This window comes from Rhinopithecus roxellana, chromosome 17, assembly GCF_007565055.1.
Source record: "Rhinopithecus roxellana isolate Shanxi Qingling chromosome 17, ASM756505v1, whole genome shotgun sequence".
Classification (NCBI taxonomy): Eukaryota; Metazoa; Chordata; class Mammalia; order Primates; family Cercopithecidae; genus Rhinopithecus; species Rhinopithecus roxellana.
Window position 1 is genome coordinate 69,750,234 of NC_044565.1, and position 26,505 is coordinate 69,776,738.

At 43.8% G+C, this 26,505-nt stretch overlaps 1 protein-coding gene across 4 annotated transcripts in view; it reads right to left on the reverse strand.

The window, feature by feature from the left end:
• Window positions 1-26,505, reverse strand: part of RBKS (ribokinase) — a 108,868-nt gene that overhangs the window by 3,661 nt on the left and 78,702 nt on the right. The window contains exon 8 of one of the 4 annotated variants that reach the window (XM_010371187.2): window positions 25,180-25,927. The exons of the other annotated variants lie outside the window; for them this stretch is intronic. Within the exon in view, the coding sequence (XP_010369489.2) occupies window positions 25,862-25,927 (66 nt within the window). The 3' untranslated portion in view covers window positions 25,180-25,861. Of the gene's footprint in view, window positions 1-25,179; window positions 25,928-26,505 lie in introns of those variants that run through there. 4 annotated transcript variants of the gene reach the window in all.

The following is a 26,505-nucleotide window of genomic DNA, read 5'->3' on the forward strand; positions in this document are numbered from 1 at the left end:
CCTGGGAATCTCCTACAGACGGAAAAGCTCCTGTAATATAGGAATATAGGTACAAAGATGCTTATTGCTGCATTATTTTCAAAGGCAAAACATCTACCAAATAGGATGGGCCGGGCGTGGTGGCTCAAGCCTGTAATCCCAGCACTTTGGGAGGCCGAGACGGGCGGATCACGAGGTCAGGAGATCGAGACCATCCTGGCTAACACGGTGAAACCCCGTCTCTACTAAAAACTACAAAAAACTAGCCGGGCGAGGTGGCGGCGCCTGTAGTCCCAGCTACGCGGGAGGCTGAGGCAGGAGAATGGCGTGAACCCGGGAGGCGGAGCTTGCAGTGAGCTGAGATCCGGTCACAGCACTCCAGCCTGGGTGACAGAGCGAGACTCCGTCTCAGAAAAAAAAAAAAAAAAAAAAAAAATAGGATTAATAAACGGGCACATTCTTATTATGGAAAAGTATTCAGCTATTAATGAGAAAAGTCTAGCAATATAAGCACATACGTGGAGAAATGTCCATTAGTTAAGTCAAAAAAGGAGGTTTCTGCGTCCATGATCCCATTTGGGGGAAAAGAAATAAAAGAATGAAAAAAAGACAAATACCTATCTGTATGAGCATATGTGGTGGTGGTGTTTTTTTTTTTTTGAGACGGAGTTTTGCTCTTGTTGCCCAGGCTGGAGTGCAATGGCCTGATCTCGGCTCACAGCAACCTCCGCCTCCCAGGTTCAAGCGATTCTCCTGCCTCAGCCTTCCGAGTAGCTGGTATTACAGGCACATCACGCCGGACTAATTTTGTATTTTTATAGACACGGGGTTTCTCCATGTTGGTCAGGCTGGTCGTTTTTTTTTGAGACAGAGTCTCGCTCTGTCGCCCAGGCTGGAGTGCAGTGATGCGATCTAGGCTCGCTGCAAGCTCCGCCTCCCGGGTTCACGCCATTCTCCTGCCTCAGCCTCCCAAGTAGCTGGGACTACAGGCGCCCGCCACCTCGCCCGGCTAACTTTTTGTATTTTTAGTAGAGACAGGGTTTCACCGTGTTAGCCAGGATGGTCTCGATTTCCTGACCTCCTGATCTGCCCGCCTCGGCCTCCCAAAGTGCTGGGATTACAGGCGTGAGCCACCGCGTCCGGCATCAGGCTGGTCTTAAACTCCCGACCTCAGGTAATCTGCCCACCTCGGCCTCCCAAAATCCTAGGATTATAGGCATGAGCCACCGCGCCTGGCCCTGCACATGTGTATTTTTTAAAAAGAATATAGAGAATATAGAATGAAGGATATGTATCAAATTGTGACTATTTGGTTTTCTTATGTGCCAAGTACAGGGACAGTGATCTTTTCTTCTTTATATACTTCTATATTGTTTGATTTATTATAAGTTTATAATATTTTCCCAAAAAAGTTTAAGATAACAAAAGTATGAATAGGTTAGCCATGCCTCTGTGCCTCCCTACCTTGCACCCTGACCAGAGTGGGGGCAGGAGGCAGAAAGGAGACATTCTGGCATTGCCGATAGAAATCAGGTCTACCTACCCCTCTGATAGCTACCGGGGTATTTTTGGCTGCAGACAAGGTTTTTTAGAAAGTTTTAAAAATATGGCTGGGCTTTGTGGCTCATGCCTGTAATCCCAGCACTTTGGGAGGCCGAGGCAGGTGGATCATGAGGTCAGGAGTTCAAGACCAGCCTGGCCAAGATGGTGAAACCCTGTCTCTACTAAAAATACAAAAAATTAGCCGGGCGTGGTGGTGGGTGTGCCTGTAATCCCAGCTACTCAGGAGACTGAAGCAGAGAACTGCTTGAACCAAGGAGGTGGAGGTTGCAGTGAGCCAAGACCGTGCCACTGCACTCCACCCTGGGCAACAGAGTGAGACTCCGTCTCAAAAAAAAAAAAAAAAAAAAAAAAGAAAGTTTAAAAAATATTATACCCACACCTGAAAACACTCTTAAAATCACTAAAATTCTTTTCCACTACAGCCAAGGCCAGGGAAACACAGGGCTTGGTGGAACTGTGTGTGCTGGAAGCATTATTTAGGCAGCAACAATTCTCACAATTTGATTACCCTTCATTCTCGGGGCTACATTACGTGTTGCTTTTTTCTTTCGAGACACGGTCTCGCTCTGTCACCCAGGATGGAGTGCAGTAGCATAATCATAGCTCACTGATGTCTTGATCTCCCAGGCTCAAGCAATCCTTTCACCTCAACCTCCTGAGTAGCTGGGACCACAGGTGTGCACCACCATACCCAGCTAATCTTTTTATTTTTTGTAGAGATGAGGTTGGCCAGGCACAGTGGCTCACGTCTGTAATCCCAGCACATGGGGAGCAAGACCAGCCTGGGCAACGTTGCGAAGCCCTGTCTCTACAAAAAACATAAAAATTAGCTGGGCATTGAAGTGTGTGCCTGTAGTCCTAGCTACCTGGTAGTTTGAGGCAGGAGGATCACCTGAACCCAGGGGTGTTGAGCCTGCAGTGAGCTGTGATCATGTCACTGCACTCCAGCCTGGGCGAAAGAGTGAGATCCTGTCCAAATAAACAAATAAATAAATAAATAGGCAGGGTCTTCCCATGTTGCCCAGGCTGGTCTCAAACTCCTGGGCTCAAGGGATCCTCCCGCCTTGGCCTCCCAGGTACGAGACGCTGTGCCTGGCCTACACACTGCATTGCTAGAGAATAAAAGATAAGTCCTTCCTATATTAAAAATGGGGGGTTCCCAATAAAGAAAACTCTAGACTAGATGGCTTCGCTGGATAATCCTTGCAAACATTTAAGTAAGAACTAATCCTAATTCTACACAAATTCTTTAAGAAAATAGAAGAGCCAAGGAAACACTTTAGAATGCTAGCGCCACATGATACCCAAAACAGACAATGACATTGCAAGAAAACAAAAAAGATCAATACCCTTTGTGAATATAGATGTAAAAACCTTCACTTTTTTAAAGCAAATTAAATAAATATATGTGTGTGTGTGTATATATATATACAATATATGATAATACATCATGACCAAGTAGAACTTATCACAGGAATGCAAGATTGGTTTAACATTTTAAAAAATCAATGTAATTCAGTAATATTAAAAACCTTATGATTATATCAACAGGAGCTGAAAAAGCATGTCACAAAATTCTACATTCATTCATGATAAAAATTCAGCAAATTTAGAAAGATGTAACTTGATCTTCTTGATAAAGAGCATTTATGAAAAATCTACAGCTAACATCATGCTCAACCAGAAAGACTGAATGCTTCCTCCCTAATATAGGGAACAAATCAAAGATGTCTGTTCTCACTACTTCTACACAACACTGTACTGGATTGCCTAGCCAGTGCAAAAGGACAGGGGAAAAAAAAGAAAGAAAAGGCATACAGATTGAAAAGGAAGAAGTAAAACAGCTTTTCTTTGTAGATGACATAGTGACCTATGTAGAAAATCCTAGGAAGTCCAGCCAAAAAGCTACTAGAAATGGTGGGTTTAGCAAGGTAACAGACACAAGGTCACTATAAAAAACCAATTGTGGCCAGGCGTGGTGGCTCACGCCTGTAATCCCAGCACTTTTGGAGGCCGCGGCAGGTGGGTAACAAGGTCAGGAGATCAAGACCATCCTGGCTAACACGGTGAAACCCCATCTCTACTAAAAATACAAAAAAAAAAAAAAGCCGGGCATGGTGTCGGGCACCTGTAGTCCCAGCTACTCGGGAGGCTGAGGCAGGAGAATGGCATGAACCCGGGAGGTGGAACTTGCAGTGAGCCAAGATCGCGTCACTGCACTCCAGCCTGGGTGACAGAGCGAGACTCTGTCTCAAAAAAAAAAAAAAAAAAAAAAAAAAAAATTACATTTCTATATATTAGCAATGAACAAGAACTCAAAGTTATGAAAACATTTGCAACAGCATTTTAAAAATGAAGTATTTAGGCTAAATTTAACTGAATATGTGTAAGATCTATCTACTCTTGCTATGGAAAGTTAAAGAAAAATAAATGGTGAGAGTTTCAAGGATTGGAAAACTCAATATTCTTAAGATAGCAATTCTCCCCAAACAGCTGGCAATTGTTGTAAATTAATAAACTGATTTTAAAATGTACATGGAAATGGAAACGTCCTAGAATAGCCAAAACAGTTTTGAAAAAGAACCAAGTTTCCAGGCTTACCATAAGCTACAGTAATTAGACAGTGAGATACTGACATAAGGATAGACATGTAGGTCACTTGATAACTTGATACAAGAGTCCAGACACCGACAAATATATGGTTAACTTATTTCCAACAAAGGAATAGGTTGAGTATCCCTTAATCTGAAATACATGGGACCAGACATGTTTTGGATTTCACTTTTTGTGTGTGTGTTTGTCATACTCACTGGTTGAGCATCTCTTATCCAAAAATTTGAAATCCAATATACTCCAATGAACATTTCTTTTGAGGATCAGGTTGGCAATGAAAAAATTTCAGATTTTGAAGTTATTTTTATTTTTATTTTTATTTTTTGAGACAGGGTCTCACTCTGTTGCCCAGGCTGGAGTGTGGTGGCGTGATCTTGGCTCACTGTAACCTCTGCCTCCTGGGTTCAAGCAATCCTCCCACTTCAGCCTCCCAAGTAACTGGGATTATAGATGTGTGCCACCACACCCGGCTTTTTTTTTTTTTTTTTTTTTTTTTTTTTTTGAGTTAGAGTCTCACTCTATAGCCCAGGCTGGAGTGCAATGGTGCGATCTTGACTCACTGTAACCTCCGCCTCCTGGGTTCAAGCAATTTCCTGCCTCAGCCTCCCAAGTAGCTGGGATTACAGGCATCTGCCACCATGCCCGGCTAATTTTTGTATTTTTAGTAGAGATGGGGTTTCACCATAGTGGCCAGGCTGGTCTTGAGCTCCTGACCTTGTGATCTGCCTGCCTCGGCCTCCCAAAGTGCTGGGATTACAGGCGTGAACCACCGTGCTTGGCCAGCAAATTTTTGTGTGTGTGTGTGTGTGTATTTGTGTGTGTATGTATGTGTGTGTGTGTGTGTGTGTTATGTAGAGAGAGAGAGAGAGAGAGATGGGGTTTCACCATGTTGCCCAGGCTGGTCTTGAACTCCTGGGCTCAAGGGATCTACCTGCCTAGGCCTCCTGAAATGCTGGGATTACAAGTGTGATTACAGGGATTATGGTGCACCTGGCCCACGATTTTGAAGCATTTTGGACTGCAGATTTTGGGTTAGGGAAACTCAACCTGTACCCAGTAATTCAATGGAGGAAAGGGCAGTCTTTTAAACAAATGGTTCTGGAACAAATGGATATCCATATGCAAGAACACAAACCCTTACCTCACACTATAGACAACGATTAACTCAAAATGGGTCACAAACCTAAATGTAAGAGTTGAAACAACAAACTTCTAGAAGAAGACAGGAGAAAATCTGTAACCTTGTGCTAGGCAGATTTCTTAGGACACCAAAAGCACAAAGATTAAAAAACCCGATAAACTGAAATTTATCAAAATTTAAAGCCTTTGCCCTTCAAAAGAATATCAAAAGATAAGCCATGGACTGGGATAAAACATTTGCAAAACATGTATCTGACAAAGAACTGTTATAACTCAATAATACAACCCAGTAAGACCAACAACCCAATAAAAATGGGCAAGAGATTTGAACAGAAGTTTCATCAAAGAAGCTTCATCATGCATATGCCAAATAAGTATATGAAAAGATGCTCAATGTAATCAGACACTAGGGAAATGCAAACTCAAAACACAATGAGATGGCATTATATACCTAGTACAAAGACTAAAATATTTAAAGCTGAAAGTACCAACAATTGGCGTAAATGTCCTGGAAATATGAAAAGTCTTATTCGTTGCTTGTGGGAATGCAAAATGATAGAGATACTTTGGAAAATAGTTTGGCAGCTTCCCAATAATGTTAAACATATACTTATAAAACCCAGGAATTCTATTCCTAGCTATTTATCCAAAAGAAATGAAAGCATATATCCACATAAAGACCTATATGTGAATGTTTACAGCAGCATTATTTATAATCACTCCAAACTGGAAACAATCCACATGTCCTAGAACTGATGAATGGATAAACAAACGGTGGCACATCCAGACAAGGCAATATTACTTAGCAATAAAATGGAAGGAACTGCTGATAAAACAGCATGGATGAATCTCAAAAGAATTATGCTAAGTGGGAGAAGCCAGGCACAAAAGATTACATGTCACATTGTATGATTTCTGTGATGGTGAATTTTGTGTTAACTTGACTAGGCTGAATGATGCCCACATAGCTGGTTAAACATTATTTCTGTTTAATAGAAATAATGTTTCTGTGTCTGTGATGGTGTTTCTGGAAGAGACTGTCATTTTAATTTGTAGACCGAGTGAAGAAGATCGGTCCTCACCAATGTGGGCAGGCATCTTCTAATCTGTTGAGGGCGTGGATGGAACTAAAAGGCAGAAGGGCAAATTCTTTCTCTCTCTTCTTGAGCTAGGACATCTATATTCTCCCCTCTCCCTCCGCACATTAACTGGGATCTCAGGTCTTTGACCTCAGACTAAATGGTACCACTGGCTTTCCTATTTCTCCATGTTGCAGACCGTGGGCCTTCTTGGCTTCCATAACTGCACGTGTCAATTCCCATAATAAATCTACACACACACTTGGGCCGGACGCAGTGGCTCACACCTGTAATCCCAGCACTTTGGGAGGCTGAGGTGGGCGGATCACGAGGTCAGGAGATCGAGACCATCCTGGCTAACACGGTGAAACCCTGTCTCTACTAAAAATACAAAAAAATTAGCTGGGCGTAGTGGCGGGTGCCTGTAGTCCCAGCTACTCCGGAAGCTGAGGCAGGAGAATGGCATGAACCCGGGAGGCAGAGCTTGCAGTGAGCTGAGATTGTGCCACTGCACTCCAGCCTGGGCGACAGAGGGAGACTCCATCTCAAAAAAAAAAAAAAAAAAAAAAAAAAAAAATAAATAAATCTACACACACACACACACACACACACACACACACATACAATACATATACATATACATATACATCTCTCTTCTTGATCTGATTTCTCTGGTGAACCCCAGCTAATATCAATTCATGTATATGAAATCCTAGAAAAGGCAAAAATGTAGCAACAGAAAGCAGGTCAAGGGCTGGGGAGTATTGACTGCAAAGGGACTGCACAGGAACTTTCTGGGGTGATAAATACTCTAGGTTATGATTATAGTAGTGATTAAATGACTGTATACATTCATCAAAACTCACTGAATCATGCACTGAAAATGGGTAAAATCTTATTGTATAAAAATTATATCTAATACAACTGATTTTTTAAAAAGGCAGAGGAGTGGGTATGTGTATTGGGTTATACAGGAATGTCAGGTTTGAAAACCTTGATAGTTATTTCCTGGGTTTACTATTGATTTACTCCAAAGTGTGTGGTTGAGGTAATTATTGAGATTTACTGTGGGCCATGCTTAAGTGTTTTGATTGGCATATGGGAATTTTGTCCTTATATTGAGAGCTTGAATTCTACCTCTGCTCTTCCAGTCTAAAGATTTCTTTCTTCTGGCAGCGTGGCCTTTGGAGTCAGACAGACCTGTGTGTGAATCTTGGCCTCACCACTTTCTAGCTTTATGACATTGGGGAAATTAATGTAAATTCTCTGTGACTTTGTTTTCTTATACATAAAATGAAGTTATTAACATCTCTCTCATAAGGATTTTGTGAACATTAAAAAACAGCTCAACTTTCAATAGAAGAGATAAATTAAAAAATAAAAGCTAAACAACTGTTAGTTCTTTCCTTTCCGACCAAAAGCATTTCTGTCTTTTCCCTAATTAAAAGTTGATGGCTTTGTTTCCACTGAATCTATCATCCCTTGGTGCTCAATCTTTTTACCTAAAATCAATGACCAGAAATCTTAACACATGTTGTTTCTTCACTTATTTTTCTACTTCCTCCCTTGACCTCCCTTGCTCTTTTGCACACCCTCTGCACAGACTGGGCATGTTCACTTCACTGCTGGTTTATGCTCTGCCTTTCTCCTGCTCCTTCTTGCTCTGCCAAGTCCCCCTTTCTCTGTGTCTAGTTTGGAAGCCATTGATCCTGCCAGTCTTCTTTACCTTTTTGGGCCTTCATTCAAAACTGTTTGCTGTCTTTCTTTAGAAGGCCCTGCTCCTTTATGATATCTTCCCAGAGTACCTCATTTTTTTTTTTTTTTTGAGACAGAGTCTTGCTCTGTTGCCCAGGCTGGAGTGCAATGGCATGATCTCGGCTCACTGCAACCTCCGCCTCCTGTGTTCACGCCATTCTCTGGCCTCAGCCTCCCGAGTAGCTGGGACTACAGGTGCCCGTCACCACGCCCAGATAATTTTTTGTAATTTTAGTAGAGATGGGGTTTCACTGTGTTAGCCAGGATGGTCTCAATCTCCTGACCTCGTGATCCGCCCGCCTCGGCCGCCCAAAGTGCTGGGATTATAGGCATGAGCCACTGTGCCCGGGCCCAGAGTACCTCATTTTGCCAAAGTTACTTGAAACACTTCAACAACCTATGTGCTTAACCTAACAATTCCTACGAAAGGTCAGCCTTCTACTCTCTGTTTGCCTTGGTGTAGAGTGGAGTATAGATTAAATGGTCAAGTCCACATCAAGAAAGAGCTCTGATTGCAATTAGGTTGACTCATCCACAGAATGCAAAAGCAATTTACTTAAAGGGTTCTGAAAATAGATCAATTGTTAACAGTGACATTAAATGTTATTAAGAATCCACAAGTCTATACTGATATAAAATAAATTAATAAATACTGGAGAAAGAAAAATTCTTCCTTACAGTAGAATGCCAGCTAGTAAAAACCTTTAAAAAGTCACTATTGTGCAACTATCATAGTGCTGTCTGATTCAGGGAGGAATCATCAGTGGAGGCATTAACACTGCTGGGTAAAGGTAGGATGAGGGTAGGATATTTACAAGTTATAAATAATCCCCCCACAGATTATTAATTACAGAGGCAAAAAGAGTGACTGTACACTTGAGAAACCTGGGAGGCACCACCTTAACCAAGTGGCCAACAGTAGTATCACCGATAATAAGACAAACTGACACCACTGCCCCCTGATGTGCGGCCTGGAGAAGGACATGAGGTCACGGATGTAGCATTCCTGCCTCAAATGCATAAGACAGACCTAAATTGACATGCATTCTAGAAAACAATGAGCTTGTGCTGTTCGAAAAATATCAATGCCATGAAAGACAACATAGTTTACGAACCTGTTTCATAATCAAGGAGACTAAAGTAATACATAGTCTTGGATTGGATCCTGAACCAAAAATTATAAAAAACCGCTATTGGGACATTATTAGACTGTACATATAAGATTATCTCCATGTAAAACTTCTTGAATTTGATAATTATATTGTACTTCTGTTATGTCCTTTTTTTCAGGAGACATATCCTGAAGTACTAAGAGGTAGAATCATGATGTTTGCGACTTACTCTCAAATCGAAAAAAAGATATTAATGTATTTTGAGAGAAAGCAATAAAACAAATGTGGCAAAATGCTAATATCGGGGAAACTAGGTGAAGAGTATATGGGACTACTGCAACTTTTCTGTAAGTTTTACTTTTTAAAAATAAAAAATTTTATTAAAGAAGTTGTGGGGGCTGGGCATGGTGGCTCATGCCTGTAATCCCAGCACTTTGGGAGGCCGAGACTGGTGGATCACCTGAGGTCGGGAATTCAAGACCAGCCTGATCAACATGGAGAAACCCCATCTCTACTAAATACAAAATTAGCCGGGTGTGGTGGTGCATGCCTGTAATCCCAACTATTTGGGAGGCCGAGGCAGGAGAATTGCTTGAACCTGGGAGGTGGAGGTTGTGATGAGCCGAGATTGCACCATTGCACTCCAGCCTGGGCAACGAGAGCGAAACTCCGTCTCAAAAAAAAAAAAAAAAAAGTTTTAAAAATCCCATGTGTAAGAAGGAAATCAATATCAGTCACTCTTTGTGAATTTGCAAATGGGCCAATTTCTGCCCCTGAATGATTTCTCTTTCTTTTTAAGTAAGTGGACATCTGCTACAAGTCAGGGTGGACTGAAGTGAAGCTCTTTCCCACACTTGGAAATACCCACCTCATTGAGGCAGTTTCCACTGTAATCATGAACTAGACAATGACACTCCCATGAACAATGAGAGGATTGGGAGGAACACTTTTTTTTCTTTTTCTTTTTCTTTTGAGCTGGAGTTTTTGCTCTTGTTGCCCAGGCTGGAGGCAATGGCGCGATCTCGGCTCACTGCAACCTCCGACTCCCAGGTTCAAGCAATTCTCCTGCCTCAGCCTCCCAAGTAGCTGGGATTACAAGTGTGTGTCACCACGCCTGGCTAATTTTTGTATTTTTAGTAGAGACAGGGTTTCAACATGTTGGCCAGGCTGGTCTCAAACTCCTGACCTTGGGTGATCTGCCTGCCTCAGCCTCCCAAAGTGCTGGGATTACAGGTGTAAGCCACTGTGCCCAGCCTGGGAGGAACATTTTTTAACTGTGACAGTGATTGCCAAAAAACAAAAAACTGAGGCCTGGGATGTTAGTGACAGCCCTGTTGTGATGGTATCCAGCACCCTGTGCCAAGACCACTGCTGGTTTCTTGTTTTCAACCAAGAACCATGACAGAGGCAATCTCCATGTGTTAAACTCTTATGAGAGGTCAGAAATCTTGTCCATGTCTTTCCCTGCTGACTCCTTAGAGTTTTACAATCCCTTAAAAGTACTGGGCATTCAATGAATACTTGCTGATGGACCGTCTCTCAGATGCCCCAGTCTCCACCTTCTCACCAGATGTGAGATGCAGGGGTTCTGTGTTTTTTTCACAAAGAGGGCAACAGTTGGACTACTGAGCCCCAAACCACAAAGAAGCAGGGAGGCTCCTGGTTGACAGGGGCCTTCAGGTCAAAGACAAGAAGGCCGATCTGAAGTCACATTACATCCAACATTGGAAAAACTCTTTGAAATTTAAACATAAAAGGGGCAGAAAAGGCCTTGTACTCTTTACAGAGGAGTGGAAGGGTAAGGAAGAGAGTGAACTTTTCCTGTTTGCTCTGCATCAACAGGCAGCAAAGCTGGGTATTTATATACACACACACAAAACACTGACCTCATTTCATCTTCACACTGACCCCCTGACCACCCCCTACTAAAACTTGAGGGAATTGAGTCTCAGAAACATCCAGTCATTTGTCCAGAGTCACACAGCTGGTAAATGGCAGAGCTGCACTTTGTACCCAGACTCAGCGATTCCTGCTCCCATCATGTTACACCACCCAGTGAAGGTTTGGGGCAAGCAGGCAAGCAGGGAGGGAAAAAGGAAGGAAATCAAGCTGAAAAGAGTCTCCCTTCCTTTTGACATCCTGTAATCCCTTTGTATTTCTCTTAGGACTCCGAGTTCATTGTGCTGAACGTTTTTTGTACAAGACTTTGCTCTGGGACAATCTGAACTCTCTTTAGGGTAGGTACTACTTCTCTGTCCCCCGTTTCTCCTGCTACCTTGTCCCTTGCTTTGAGCTGACCTGACTCATTGGGCCTGGCTGTATCATGTTCTTCTCTTCCCATGAGCTCTTCTAAGGTGACCAGACGGCCCTTGCTGAACTACATGTGACTTTCTTTTGTGTTAGTGAAAATGAAGGTTAGGTTGCCACGGCCCAGAGTTACTTGATATTCTCATTGTTGAATCTATTTATAACACAAAGCTTTCAAGTGCCAATAAATTACTTGGCTGTTGATTCACATCTTCAGTATAACTATTTTTATACACTGGTATGATTTTTTTTTTTAAATGGAAAGTGCTTTAAAAGTAGGAGCTGTATTGTATCACTGTGATTTTCCTGTAAGTCAAGTACTTTCCAATCAATCATTCTTAGAATAATGAAATAGTTCTCATTGATACAACATGATGGTTTTAACCTTTTACTGAAAATTATTTTTGTGCCAAAAGGGGTGATGGCATAATTCATCTTCCTTCAATATAATACCCATGTGGCTACTACCCTTTGCCTTCTCACAGTGATTTCCTCTTAAGGAAGAGCTGCTCTTATAGAATGGGTGTGGCATCTGAAACCCCTGCCTTCCTAAGGTCCTTGACACTTCTGGGTTCTGAGTTCTAGTGGTGCCCATGGAGGAAGCTGGGGAATCAGGGAAGCGCAAGGACAGGAAAATTGGCCCCATGGAATAACCTGAGCCTTCTAGTGGGGGTGGGAGGGGTGCCGCTGGGGAGGGTTGAGGACTTGGCAGGGCTGGTGAGAGATGACCCCAAGGGGAGAATCTGAGAGGCGGGCGCCCCTGAGGCCAGCGCCTGGAGCTGGGTATGGGTCTGGGTGGGCAGCCTCTGCTGCTAGGGCCCAAGGCAATGTTGCCATGGGCGGCTGGTTTCTCATTTCCCTTCCCCTCTGTTTCAGACAATCCTGTCTGTCCATAGCTGCCTCACTCCCCCCTCCCTCCCATTGTCCCTTGCCTGCCTGGGCCCTGGACTATGGCCATGGGTTAGTTCCTTCACTGAACGTACCTGACTCATGTCCCTGCTTCTTAAGGCTCTGCTCTCTTAATAAACGCTGTGGAGCTGGCAAAAATGTGTGACATCCCCACCAGAGCACACCTCCATGTTAATCTGAGTCTGCTGGTCTGCCATAGCTTTTGTTTTGAGGCTCTGCTCAGAATCAGGCTCTCTGCTAAGTGCTTTGCATGTTATGGCCTTTGTTTTCATTAGAACCTGGGGGAGGTAGGCTTATTTGGGGCTGTGGTGTATGGTTAGGCAAAGTGGCATTGCGCAAGGGTGCCCAGCTGAGGGCTGAGGGTGGGCTGTGGGCCATGGCCAGCTCACTGAGCTATGTGCCTATCCAGACGGGCAGGTTCTTCTATAATAATGCACAGAGTGTCACAGACGCCAGGAGCAACCCTGGGCCATCCTTATTTTACACTGAGGAAAATGGGATTTAAGGAGGTTAAATCACTTGCCCAGTGTAAAGAAAAGGTGGTAAATGGCAGTTGAGATTTGTACCAAGGTCATCTGTGCAGGAATCCAGCAGCAGAGCAGATGGAGAAGCTATTTTGGGGGAAAGAGACTGCCCACATTTTCCCATTTCCCCATGGGAAGGCTTATGTTTTCTGTAGTGATGAAGAAATACAGGGATGGAGGAGGGAAGGCTGTGAAGGTCCAGTGAGAATCCACTGCATGGGGGTCCCATTTTCCTCTGTGTGCTCGGGGCAGGAGCAGAGAACATGAACTAGTGTTGTCCTGGGCAGGTGTGGGGGAGGAGCAGGGGTACAAAAGAATCAAAGGTTTCAGGAAAGAATATTTCAGATGAACAACCAGAGAGTCTGACCTGGATCAGGAAAGAAGAGAGGCCAGGAGGGGGTCAACAGGCAAGGAGAAAGTGCAGGGAACTAAGACAAGTGGGAATGGTGTAGAAGAGGTGAAAGCCAGGGATTGCTCAGAGAGGAGGATGTGAGGTTTTAGCGGAGAACTGAAGTGGTTCCAAGGAGGTACTAGCCATGTCCTGGAGGTTGTCACGGGAGTGGGAGGCTGCAGTGAAGGGGAGGTGAAGGGTCACCGGAGTAGAGGGCATCTAGGAGCTATGAGACTTGGTAATGGTTCATCCTCATGGCGCTGAAGTCATCCCACATCATGACAGCATTGGGGCAGAGAGAAAAATGGTCATGTAGATGCCAAAGTCCTAGAAAAACACACATGGATCAGGAGAGGAAGTTGGGGTATATGTAGCCGAACAGTTTCAGCTGCTATGAATATAATGGGTCCTAAATCAATATCTTTAGCCCAGACTCTCATCTGTCTTTGGATTTGTGTATCTAACCACCTGTGAGCCGGCTCAACCTGGCTCATGTCTCTTGCAGGCAACTCTAACTCAACACGGCTGAAATGAACTCAAAACTCTGCCTTAAAATGGGCCTCTTCTTATCTTTTCAGCTTGTGACACCTCCACACTGAAAACTTGGGGTTCTCCTGGGTATTTCCTTCCCATATACTTAATCAATCACCAGTTGCTGAGTTTAAATCCTAAATGTTTCTCAAATCTGTCCTCTCGTCTCCACGCCTACCCCCACTGCCCCAGTAATGTCCACATCACCTCAGAGGGCCACATTAGCTTCCTAGCCAGTCTCCCTGCCTCCAGTCTGGACCCTTCCAGCCCATCCTCTACACTACTGCAAATCTGTCCATGTGGCCTCCGTGCCGTCAACTTCTTAACATGGCACATGAGGTTCCCACTTTTCCAGTTTCATCTCTTACTTCCTCCTATTCACTTAAGGAACTTACTTCTTCCTATTCAGTTATGGGTCTCAGTACACAGAGACACCTCGGCGTGGACTTTTCCCTAGGCTAACTCCTATACTCATTTTTGGAGATGCAGCTTGGGTATTAACTTGGTCATCACATATTTATTGCCTAGCACTGTGTTCAAAGCACTGTGCTGTCCCTGAAACCACCAGTCTCAGGCCCTCTGGTTGCCCCCTGCCCTCCCCTCGAGGGTAGGACACCTGTCTTCATCACTTCCGTGTCCTGAGACCTAGTGCAGGACCTGGACCATAGCTGAGGTAGGCACTGACTGAACCAAGAACTGTCAGGAGGATGGGTACTGAGCGACGAGGTGAGGAGCACACACTGTCCCAGGAACGCCCTGTAGGAGGATGACAATGGAACAGATGCGTGAAAGTTCTAGTTTGCCAAATTCCAGTTGATAGAAAAGGGGACAAGCTGGAGGAAATGATGGGTATGAAGTGTGGCTGGGAAAAACCCCCCAGTGATGAAAGTCTCCAAGGTAAGACCTTGTCAGGCAGCTCTAACAGATCCCAGACAATCTTGCAAGAATGACGTCACTACCAAGCTTCACTTGTTAGGAATCCGTACCCACGCTGAATGAGTCACTACCCAAACTGCCGAGGGACCCTAACAGTTACAGCCCTTGCATTCCTCCCTGATGTCTTCATGCATTCCATCTCACAAGTAGATGCCACTTTCTTCTCTTTTCAAAACCTCTCCCTACACAAAGCTATTCAGAGCCTACACTGTGGACACGAATTCCCCAGCCATGCTTGTGGTTTTAGAAGCCAGGGAAAAGCAAATGGGATGAAACATGACTAAATCATAAGTCAATGCATTATTTCTTTAAAAAGAATATTGTCAGGGATTTAGGAAAGGGAGAGAGGGCAAATGTAAACCACCAGGGTCTCTGCTACCTCCTACCACCATACTGGGGCCACTAGATTCTACCAACAGGGTCAGCCTTGCTGGCTACACTGGGTTTAGGTCAGAATTTCTTCAAGGGAGAGTGTTTCAAGGAGGGCTGTGCCAGCTGCTGAGATGGCTCATACTTATACTGGCCCAGGGGCCAGGCTTGCTCTGTGCTTGCTTCCACGTTCTAAAAATGGGGCTTCTGCCTTGTTCCTGTCTGCAGAAGGCTGAGGCGTGAGTATCTAGCTGACTGGGCCTGGGAACGTAAAAGTCATTCTTTGTCCCTCAAGGGTTAATCACTGACAGGCAGGAGACATGGGTGTCAAACGAACCTGGTTTTAGGTCCTGCCTCTGCCTCTTTGTTAGCTGTGTCTTTTCTTTTCTTTTCTTTTTTTTTGAGACAGGCTCTTGCTCTGTCAGCCAGGTTGGGTTACAGTGGCACAATCACAGCTCACTGCAGCCTCAACCTCTTGGGCCCAAGCAGTTCTCCCACTTCAGCCTCCTGAGTAGCTGGGACTACCGGTGCAAGCCACCACTCCTGGCCAGCTCTGTCATCTTTTAAGAATGGTAAATTCATTGCCTTTTCACTGGCAGTAAAGGTCTTGTGTCATTTTTATTTCTATTCGCACAACTGGAAAATGTGATTTTTTCAACAGGGACAATGCAGTAAATGGTTCGGAATTCAGACAGACCTGGGTTTAAGTCCTGATTTCACCACTTACTAGCTGTGTGACCTCTGGCAAGTTACTCAGCTTTTCCATGGGTTTATTTATCTGTACGATGGGAACTTGCTTCATAGGGCTATTGTGAAGACTGAATTAAGTAATGTATGTGAAAAGGCTTAGCACAGTGCTTGGCACAAAGCAGGTGTTCAACAAAGGTGAGGCAGACAAAGATGGTATTATTTCAGTGGCCCCTTATGTTGCTCAAGTTTTTGGCAGTGAAAGCCCATGACCTAGGTCAGAGGTGGCCAGACAAGGCATCTAAGAAACAAAGAAGGTCAACATCCCAGGGCACAATCCATAGGATTGTGAGGCAAGGGGTTTACGCTGTGACTGGCTTTATGTTTCCAGCTCAGAGTAGAAGGATAAGGGCGGCCAGGAATGCACTTGGAGGCAGGAAGAGGTGAAGATCAGTGTCCTGTGGCCCTTGTTTATGAGGGATGCCAGGCTCCAGAGAGTTCCAGCCATGATCACCATTGTGTGCTGGGGTCTCCATTTCCCATGCGTTCATTTGTGGAGGACGTGCAGAGGGAGAACACTGAGAGGCTTCTGGGCAGAGGCCTAGAGCTGGGGCAGGTGAGGCTGCAGGACAGGATGGGAACAGGGTTGCTGCTGGCAGGGACAGCCTGCACATCCTCAGCAATGCCAAGTTGATGGAGCATTCCATTGTCAACCACAGCTAGCCAGCCACTGCACAGAGGGCTGCCACCCATAGAGAGGAGATGTAGCAGAGGCTGGAGGACAGGGAAGGCAGGCTGAACAGATGGTGCAGGAACAATGTGATTTTGGAAGATATTCCCCTAGCAGTGCAGTGCTGGAACCTGAGGTCAGGGCCTATCCTGATTAATGATGGATAAAGGGCCACCTGATCTACTTACTCCATGTGATCAACCTCACCACTCACTCAGAGTGAACAGAAGGGCCCTGCCTACAGCCTTCATTTCATCTGGGGCATGCATTCCCAACTGGGGCTATATCTCCCCGAAAGGAGTCAAAATCCATTCTTGGTGGGGATGTCTGAAAGAAATCTTAGATATTACACAAATGCTCTCCAAAGGGCCACAGTATAGACACACACACACACACACACACACGGTCCCAACTTATGATGGTTCGATTTATAATTTTTCAAGTTTATGACAGTATGAAAGTGATACACATTCAGTACAAACTGTAATATAATGTTTGGTAGCTGTGTTAGGCAGTTCTTGCATTGCTATAAAGAAATACCTGAGGCTGGCTAATTTATAAAGAAGAGATTTAACTGGCTCGTGGTTCTGCAGCTGTACAAGCATGGTGCTGGCATCTGCGTGGTTTCTGGGGAGACCGCAGGGAGCTTTCACTCATGGTGGAGGGTGAAGCAGGAGCAGGCATGGTACACAGGGAGAGCAGGAGCAAAAGAGAGTGATGGGGAAGATGCCACGCACTTCTGTTTTTGATACAGGGTCTCACTCTTGTCACCCATGGCTCACTGCAGCCTCAGCCTCCTTAGCACAAGTCAGCCTCCTGTCTCAGTTTCCCGAGTAGCTGGGACTACAGGTGTGTGCCATCTTACCTGGCTAATTTTTGTTCTTTTTTTTAGAGACAAGAGTCTTGCTATGTTGCCCATGCTGGTCTTAAACTCCTGAACTCAGGTGATTCACCTGCCCTTGCCTCCCAAAGTGTTGGGATTACAGGCGTGAGCCACTGTGCCCCACCGCCACACTTTTAAACAACCAGATCTCAAGAGAACTCACTCACTATTTTGAGGACAGTGGCAAGGGGATGGTGCTAAACCATTCATGAGAAATCCACCCCCATGATCCAATCACCTCCCACCAGGCCCCAGCTCCAACAGTGGGGATTACAATCCAACATGAGATTTGGCAGGGACAACATCTCAAGTATAGCAGTAGGTTAGCTGTATTAAACGCATTTTCGATTAATTATATTTTCAGTTTACGGTTGGTTTATCTGAATGTAATCCCACTGTAGGTCAAGGAACATATGTGTATGTGTGTGTGTGTGTGTGTGTATGTGTGTGTACGTGGTATAAAAATTTCATGGGGGAAGAGGGAGAGTGATTAGGAAAAAAAAGTCCCAAAAGTTTCCTTGGAGTGGGTGATGATAAAAAATAAAGTTTGAGAAAAAAATAAAGCAGGACCTCTTGTCCCAAAGAACTACCAGTGGCCCAGTTAGGGTCTTCTAGTGAGTTAAGAAGCCCTGGCTGGGCGCGGTGGCTCAAGCCTGTAATCCCAGCACTTTGGGAGGCTGAGACGGGCGGATCACGAGGTCAGGAGATCGAGACCATCCTGGCTAACACGGTGAAACCCCGTCTCTACTAAAAAATACAAAAAACTAGCTGGACGAGGTGGTGGGCGCCTGTAGTCCCAGCTACTCAGGAGGCTGAGGCAGGAGAATGGCGTGAACCTGGGAGGCGGAGCTTGCAGTGAGCTGAGATCCGGCCATTGCACTCCAGCCCGGGTGACAGAGCGAGACTCCGTCTCAAAAAAAAAAAAAAAAAAAAGAAGCCCTAAGCAGCAACCCTAAGTTTAATGTATGCTAATATCTCCCTGCTTTCCTCCCACTGAACCAGAAATCCCTACCTCTGTCAGCCAGTTCCTTTCCTGTGTACCTCCATCTACAGTCTCCATGGCCACCAGTGAGTCCTGGGGAAGCTCAACCCCTGGGGTGAGGAATTTAACAAGAAGATGAAAACCAGCATGGCATGGCCTATCTTTCCCAAGGTGGGAAAGTGGAAAGGTTCTCCCCTATGCAGACAGGACTGAGCCGTCTGTTTGTGAACATACCATTAGGCACAACGCCACTTACACAAGAGCCCAGTTCCACAGCTCAAATCTGAATTTTTCTTTTTCTTTCTTTTCTCTTTAAAAAATATTTTTATAGAGACAGAGTCTCTTTGTTGCCCAGGCTGGTCTCAAACTCCTGGCCTCAAGTGATCCTCCTGCCTTGGTCTCCCAAAGTGTTGGCATTACAAGCACGAGCCACTGTACCAGGCCAAAATCTGAATTTTTCTAACTTATCAGTGCATATTTCTATCATAAGGATGAGATCACATCCTTTCCTGAACCTCAACCTTGCAGCCTTCCCTAACCAGGTCAGTTTATGAGCATCATGAAGAATAGTGAGAGTTCAGTTTTCTTATCATTATTATGTAAGTACTGATTTTTTTTTTCTAAAGAAATCTGTAGGGAACATGACAAACCATTATGTTGCAAATGTTCGTGACTTTGCCTTCTACTACCAGCCACCTTGATTTTTGACATTTAAATTTCAATTATTAGCCAGGTGTGATGGCTCATGTCTGTAATCCCAGCACTTTGGGAGGCTGAGGCGGGAGGATCAGTTGAGGCCAGGAGTTCAAGACAAGCCTGGGCAACATGGTGAGACCCTGTCTCTACAGAAAATACGAAAATTAGCTGGGTTTGGTGGCATGCACTTATAGTCCCGCCTACTTGGGAGGCAGAGGTGGGAGGATTGATTGAGTCAGGGGGTGGAAGTCGCAGTGAGACAAGATTGTGCCCCTGCTGGATTGTGCCACTCCATCTTGGGTGACAGAGTAAGACTCTGTCTCAAAAAAAAAAAAAAAAAAAAAAAAAAAAAATCTATTAGTCTGAGATAATCCATTTTTTAATTACTCTGCAATTAAAAGACAGAGCACGGGCCAGGTGCAGTGACTCACGCCTGTAATCCCAGCACTTTGGGAAGCCAAGGTGGGTAGATCACTTGAGGTCAGGAGTTCGAGACCAAGCCTGACTGACATGGTGAAACCCCATCTACACACAAAAAAAGTACAAAAATTAGCCGGTGTGGTGGTGTGCACCTATAATCCCAGCTACTTGGGTGGCTGAGGCAGGAGAATCACTTGAACCTGGGAGGTGGAGACTGTTGTAAGCTGAGATCGTGCCACTGCACTCCAGCCTGGATGACAGAGCGAGACTCTCAAGAAAAAAAAAAAAGTATTTTCCAGCTTAAGGTATTTCAAATGACCACTTTCATATGAATCAAGTCTAAAACTGCATGCAGCAAAGTTTTGATATTATTTTTGCTTCTGTTGTTTAAATAGGCACTTTTTTTTGGTCTTGGCTCTATAATTCATTAGCTATTGGATTTTAAAAAATATGTATAATTAATATACATGTAATACAGCCATTTAAAGTATACAATTCAATGTTCTTCGGTATAGAGTTGAGCAACCATCACCACAATCTAATTTTAGAAATGTTCATCTCCCTTGAAAGAAACCTCATATTCATTAACAGTCACTCCTCATTCCTCCCCACCATCCCCAGGCCTAGGAACCACTTATCTACTTTGTCTCTAGAGATTTGTTAAGTGGGGACACATTTTTGAGCAAAATCATTTCATATTCTAATTCTATAATTAACCAATAGCTTATTGTTCCATAATTATCCAATAATGGAACCATAATTAACCAATTATTAATATACTCACACCTAATCTTGATTTTAGCTGACACTGTGTGAAAAGTGAAGTTGGTGTTGGCCAGGTGGTTCTGTGTTTCTGAAACTTCATTCCCAATAAGCACTGAGGCAACAGGTTTAGCTTCCTTCCTGCCCAGAAGTGTTCATTAAAGAGTTTGTAAAGTTTTCAAATTAAATTATAAATGCACCAGAAGCTTGCTGTTAAAGAATTCCTGGTCAGGCACGGGGGGCTCAAGCTTGTAATCTCAGCACTTTGGGAGGCCAAGGCCGGCGGATTGCTTGAGCTCAGGAGTTTGAGAACAGCCTGGGGAAGATGGCAAAGCCTCGTCTCTACAAAAAAATGCGAAACTTTAGCCAGGTGTGGTGGTGCACACCTGTGGTCCCAGGTACTCTGAGGTGGGAGGATTGTTGAAGCCCAGGAAGTCGAGGCTGCAGTGAGCTGTGCACTCTAGCCTGGGTGACAGAGTGAGACCTTGTCTTAAAAAAAAAAAAAAAAAAAAAAAAAGAATTTCTATGATGAAGTTGTTTGTAAAGGCTAATCTCTAAGGTAAAAATCCATCCGCATTCTTCTTGAACACAGATACATCAGGGTGTCTAATCTTTTGGCTTCCCTGGCCCACACAGGAAGAAGAATTGTCTTGGGCCACAAAATACACTGACGATAGCTGATGAGGTTTAAAAAAAAATCGCAGAAAAATTCTCATAATGTTTTAAGAAAGTTTACAAATTTGTGTTGGACAAACTTGCATTAACTGGTTTCGTCTGTAAATCTTGGTTTCCATAGATCTGATTTTCTTGAGGGCTTTTCTTTTCGGTCTTTCTGCAGTGATTAATGTGTGGCAATGAGCACTGAGCTCCGTCTTTGAAGGTCCAGACACCCCTGCACAGGCATAAAATGATGGTTTTAGGATAGACCCTTGCACTGTTGGTGTGTACCATGTTCTAGGCATGAGAGCTTCAGTATCCACGCAATGTAGTTAGCCCTGATGGCTCATTTCCGAGCTTTCCTGGGACCTTGTAGAGAACAGCAAGTTTGAAAATTGATATATTTTTCTTTTTTTTTTTTAAATTTTCATTTTTTTGAGACTGAGTCTTACTCTATCGCCCAGGCTGGAGTGCAGTGGCGCGATCTCAGCTCACTGCAACCTCTGCCTCCCGGGTTCAAGCGATTCTCCTGCCTCAGTCTCTTGAGTAGCTGGGATTACAAGCATGCACCACTGGATTAAATGCCTGGGAAATTTTTATATTTTTAGTAGAGATGGGTTTTCTCCATACAGGCCAGGCTAGTCTCAAACTCCTGATCTCAAGTAATCCACTGGCCTCTCAAAGTGTTGGGATTACAGGCGTGAGCCACCACACCCAGCCAAAAAATGGATATATTTTTCTTTTCTTTTTTTTGAAACAGGGTTTCACTCTGTTGCCCAGACTGGAGTGCAATGGCACAATCTCAGCTCACTGTAGGCTCAACCTCCTGGGCTCAAGTGATCCTCTTACCTCAGCCTCCCAAGTAGCTGGGACTACAGGTAGGTGGTTAATTTTTTTGGTATTTTTTTTGTAGAGTTAGGGTTTTGCCATGTTGCCAGGTCTCAAACTCCTGGGCTCAAACGATTTTCCAGCCTTGGTCTCCCAAAGTGCCAGGATTAAAGGCGTGAGCCACCAGGACTGACCTGAAAATGGATATATTAATATTTTCCTCGCATTTTATAGCTACTAATCAGGCAATGGTTTTTCTCTCTTAATACCAGATGAATTGTTGGACTGAAATGGCAGAATCTGAGACACAGCCATAAGGCCATTATATAGACAAAAAGGAATATCTGGCCAGCCAAATGATAAATATAAGCCTTTGCCCCACTCATTTCCCTGATATAATGCGCAGGCTACCAGAATTCTGCCTGCAGAGTGACATAACTTTCACTTTTCCACAGCACTTTCTGGTTTACAGGGCATGTTTGCAGATGTGATTACATTTGAATTTCATTGCAATCCTGTGAGGTAGGTAGGGTGGGTCTTTGATTTTCCACATGAGAAACCAAGTGCAAGAACTTGCTCAAGGTCAAATGGCTAGGTGATAGAACTGAACACCTTGGTTAAAGCCCAGTCCCCATTAAAGCAGTCCTCTGAGGAGGCCATAAATGTATTCTAACTTTGCTCAAAAATATTTTGAAACTTCTCTTCCGTACCTTCAAAATCTGTAGCATATCTTTGAATATCTTCAATGGAGGCACATTTCATCTGTCAGTGGTTCTGAAACTTAAGCGTGCACTGGAATCGCCTGGAGGGCTTGTTAAAACACTGACTGCCGGGCTCCATCCCCAGAGTTTCTGATCCATTAAATCTAAGGTAGGGCCTGGGATGTGCCTGGGATGACTTCCCAGGTGATGCTGATACTGCTGGCATTAGGGCCATATTTTGAGAATCATATCCTAAGGAATTTATTTCTGGAAAGAGTGAATTGTTTAAAGCCAAGTCTAATTATTAAGGTGAGGGATCAAGCTAGGGAACTCCACCATTGGCCAAAAGCAATGGACAACAGTAAAGAACAAGGTCAGCTCTGGCAAAAATTCAAAGAAAGAGCTCCAAAAAGGTTCTGAGAACAACATGTGGTCTGAACGTGAAGGTTCCCAGCGTGACCACTTTAAAAGGAAGAACACTCTTGGATGTGTGCTAAAGAATTCTCACAAGTGTACAGGAACATCTTGTACAGATTTACATTGTGAGATGTTCACTATCAACCTTTTATACTCCAGCTTAGGAAAAAAGAAACCATGGCGGTAACACCCACATTAGTACTGTATTAAGGAGGGATTCATATTTACAACAGCTGAACTCACTATACTGGCATGGCAGAGGTCTTTTTTTTCTTTTTTTGAGACAGTGTCTTGCTCTGTCACCCAGGCTGGAGTGCAGTGGTGCAGTCACGGCTCACTGTAGCTTTGCCCTTCCTGGACTCAAACGATCCTCCCAACTCAGCCTCCTGAGTAGCTATGACTACAGGCACTTGCCATCTCGCCTGGCTATAAAAAATTATTTCTGTAGAGATGGGGTCTCTCTATGTGGCACAGGCTGGTCTCCAGCAACTCCTGGGCTCAAATGCGATCCTCTTGTCTTGGCCTCCCAAAGTACTGGGATTCCAGGAGTGAGGCATTGCGCCCGGCCACCAGAGGTCCTTTCTATGCTGCAAAGGTGTGATGAGGAGGGAAACTCCAACTCTTCCTGAGTTTTTGGAGTTTTTGGTTGTGATTGGAGTGGAAAAGGTGAAAATATTTAATTTTGGATGCCAGAAATAAATATGCAGTATTTTGTGTGTGTGTGGGGAATCCCAGCAGAAAGGAAAAAATATGAACTACATTAGATACTTGAGCTGAGAGAAAGTCAATCCTTCATGTCACAGCAGGGAAAAAAAGAGGCGGAGGACTGCCTAAATATTGGTTCTATTTTAATTCCAATTCTACATTACATTAAACTCTCCTTGTACTCCTCTCTAATTTACAGCAAATGCTGACACAAATTGGTATGCCTTCTCTTCTTTGACATCAGTGTTTCTCTTGAATTATGTATTTCTATCTGGAATGAGGTTTATGAGGCTAAAGCCTTTTTTCATTAAGATAGGTGAGAACAGAGAAGGATCAATAAGGGGTTGAGTGCAAAATCAAAGTCAGGTGGGGCTAAGATATGCTCAGGGCAGCACTGCCCTGCCCAAAGCAACTGTAAGTAGTAGTACCAATGACACCAATCTTCTGAATTTCAATACACTGATTAAATTTCAACCTACTACAGAACAAGAAAAACTCTATTAACCTTCATCCCAGAACTGCCAGATTCCTCCTTTATTGGTACCCTACAAGTATTTAGTAACCATTTGTAAAAAAGAGTACAGATAATCATAACTGCATCACTTGGAATCCATCTAAAATTGAGTCAAAGACAAAAGAAATCCCCTGCCTGACGCAGTGTGTCTCGGTCATCTCAGCCTTCACACAGGTTAAGGTGCTTGGTTGTGGTGTTCAACCTACCTCACAGTTTGGTGCCATGGACAGATGTGGCCCCACTATTGGTGATAAATGGCTCCTGTCAGTCATTAGTTCATATTGACAGAGGCCAGTGGCTGGCTCCATCTGGGGACTGACTGTGTCTCAGGGTCCATTCTCAGCTTTGTTAGTTTGTGATAGGCTCTGGGCTGGCTGGTCAGACCAGGACTGAAGTGGAGCATTTTGATGAAGCTGTTTTGAGATAACATTTGCGTCAAAATGACCATGTAAAAATGTTGATATACTGTCTTGTATTACCAAATAATATACAGAACAGACATGCCTGATCCTTTCCCTTTTCTATACCTCATTGCACCCTCGGCCTAAGCCTGAGCCCCACCCTCTAGGTAATCTTCAGCCATGTCTGAAAACTCTTCCATTTTTAATCTTTACCTATCACTCACTTCACCCCAGGAATGGGAACTGGAGATAAGATGAAGCTCTTTTTTTTTTTTCACATTTCTTGATAATTAAAAAAGAATATTTTCTGTTTTGCTTATAATAATGTGAAAATTGTCCATGAGTCAATATGGCTACATCAATGCAGCTCAACCATAATGTTCTTTGGCTGAAACTGGCTGTGCCCAGTAGCCTTATGGTGATGTGGCTTACCCACTGGCATATCCCTTGTTTGGCCAGCCTAAGGAACATGTGAAGGACATTGTCACCCTGAGAGTGTGCTTGGGCCAGGAGCCCAGTGGGCTGCTCTAGCCTCTCTTCAAGTTCAGGGGCAGGTGCTGCTCCCAGCCATGGCCCTCACTGCTCTGCTGGCTGGCAAGCTGCTGAGAAGAATGGTCTGTGGAGGCTGAAAATTTGCTGAAAACCCCATTCTGCCCAAAATGTCTGCGGTGGGTTAATTTATTCTATAATTTAAAGAATTCCACATTAATAAAAGAGAAGTGGAATCCTGAGAGTGAGCTAAAAATGGAATTAAAAAGGGCCCATTCTTCAGGCAATATTAATGAGAGCTTTGTATATATATTGGTGAATAAATGGCAATTAAAACTAAAATGTCTGTTAGCGATTCACTGAGTTCTAAAGGTTGGCCTTTTGCCTTTTGTGGTCAGCAATCGCCTTTTTTTTGTGACTCCACCATTCTAGACAGAAAACAATTAATCCAGTAGGACTTAATATCTTACAAAAGATTCGCTAAAATATTTTCTGCCAAATGTTCATCTTCTAACAGCTGCTTTTTTATTTCAGTGAGAGGTACTTGAAATAAAATCATTGTTCTTCAAGAAAAATGCATACTAAATAATATAGAGCTACCAGATTATTAAACAGCTAAGGCATTTCATAATATTAGCACCAACCACAGGTTCCACTTCTGCTGATGCACAAAATTTTGAGTAATTAGTCATTGCACAATGTTGTATTTATATTCGTTTTTGCTCGAGCTGTTAGGCCACAAAATCAGTAGGCAGTTGCTGTTATAAAAGGATTCTCTGGGTTATTTATAATGTTTCTGCTTCTTCACACTTGCTGCTTCACTCTTGGGTCTTGAGCCAGGTCTACACTGTGAAAATGAAGGAAGGAACTGAGCAATTGTTCTGTGAATCTAACTGCACTGAAAGCTGGTGTGGATGATTCACAACCAACTGTGTCTGTCTTGGCTGGTGCACCTGGTATATTTGTCTACACAACTCAAATTCGTCATATACTGGCTGATTTGTCACTTTATCAGGGAAGGATGCATAATTACGTGAAGGCTGTGTTTCCACCAGGAATAAGCTAGTGTCTAAGGCACAGGTGGTAGGGCAAGTATCTGAACTAGCATTATGTTGCAAAAGAGTTACTTCAAATGTCAGTTACTTTAAATGAAGGATCGATTTCTGCTCCAAATGCTTGCCTGTTACACACATCAGTGATTCCCTAGAAGCCAGGCATACCGGATGGAAGGGCATTTAGGGATCACCTGAGATTTTAATCTTATTTTTTTTGTAAGTTATATAGGCATCTTTCTGTGCTGTATGCAGAGAATCACTGATGACAGGAACTCTTTCTAGTGGGGGTAGGTTTTAGCCTTTACGTGAGTCAGAGTAAAAAAAAAATGTGGAAAACCACTCAGACTGACAGAATGATCTGTTTGTTTCA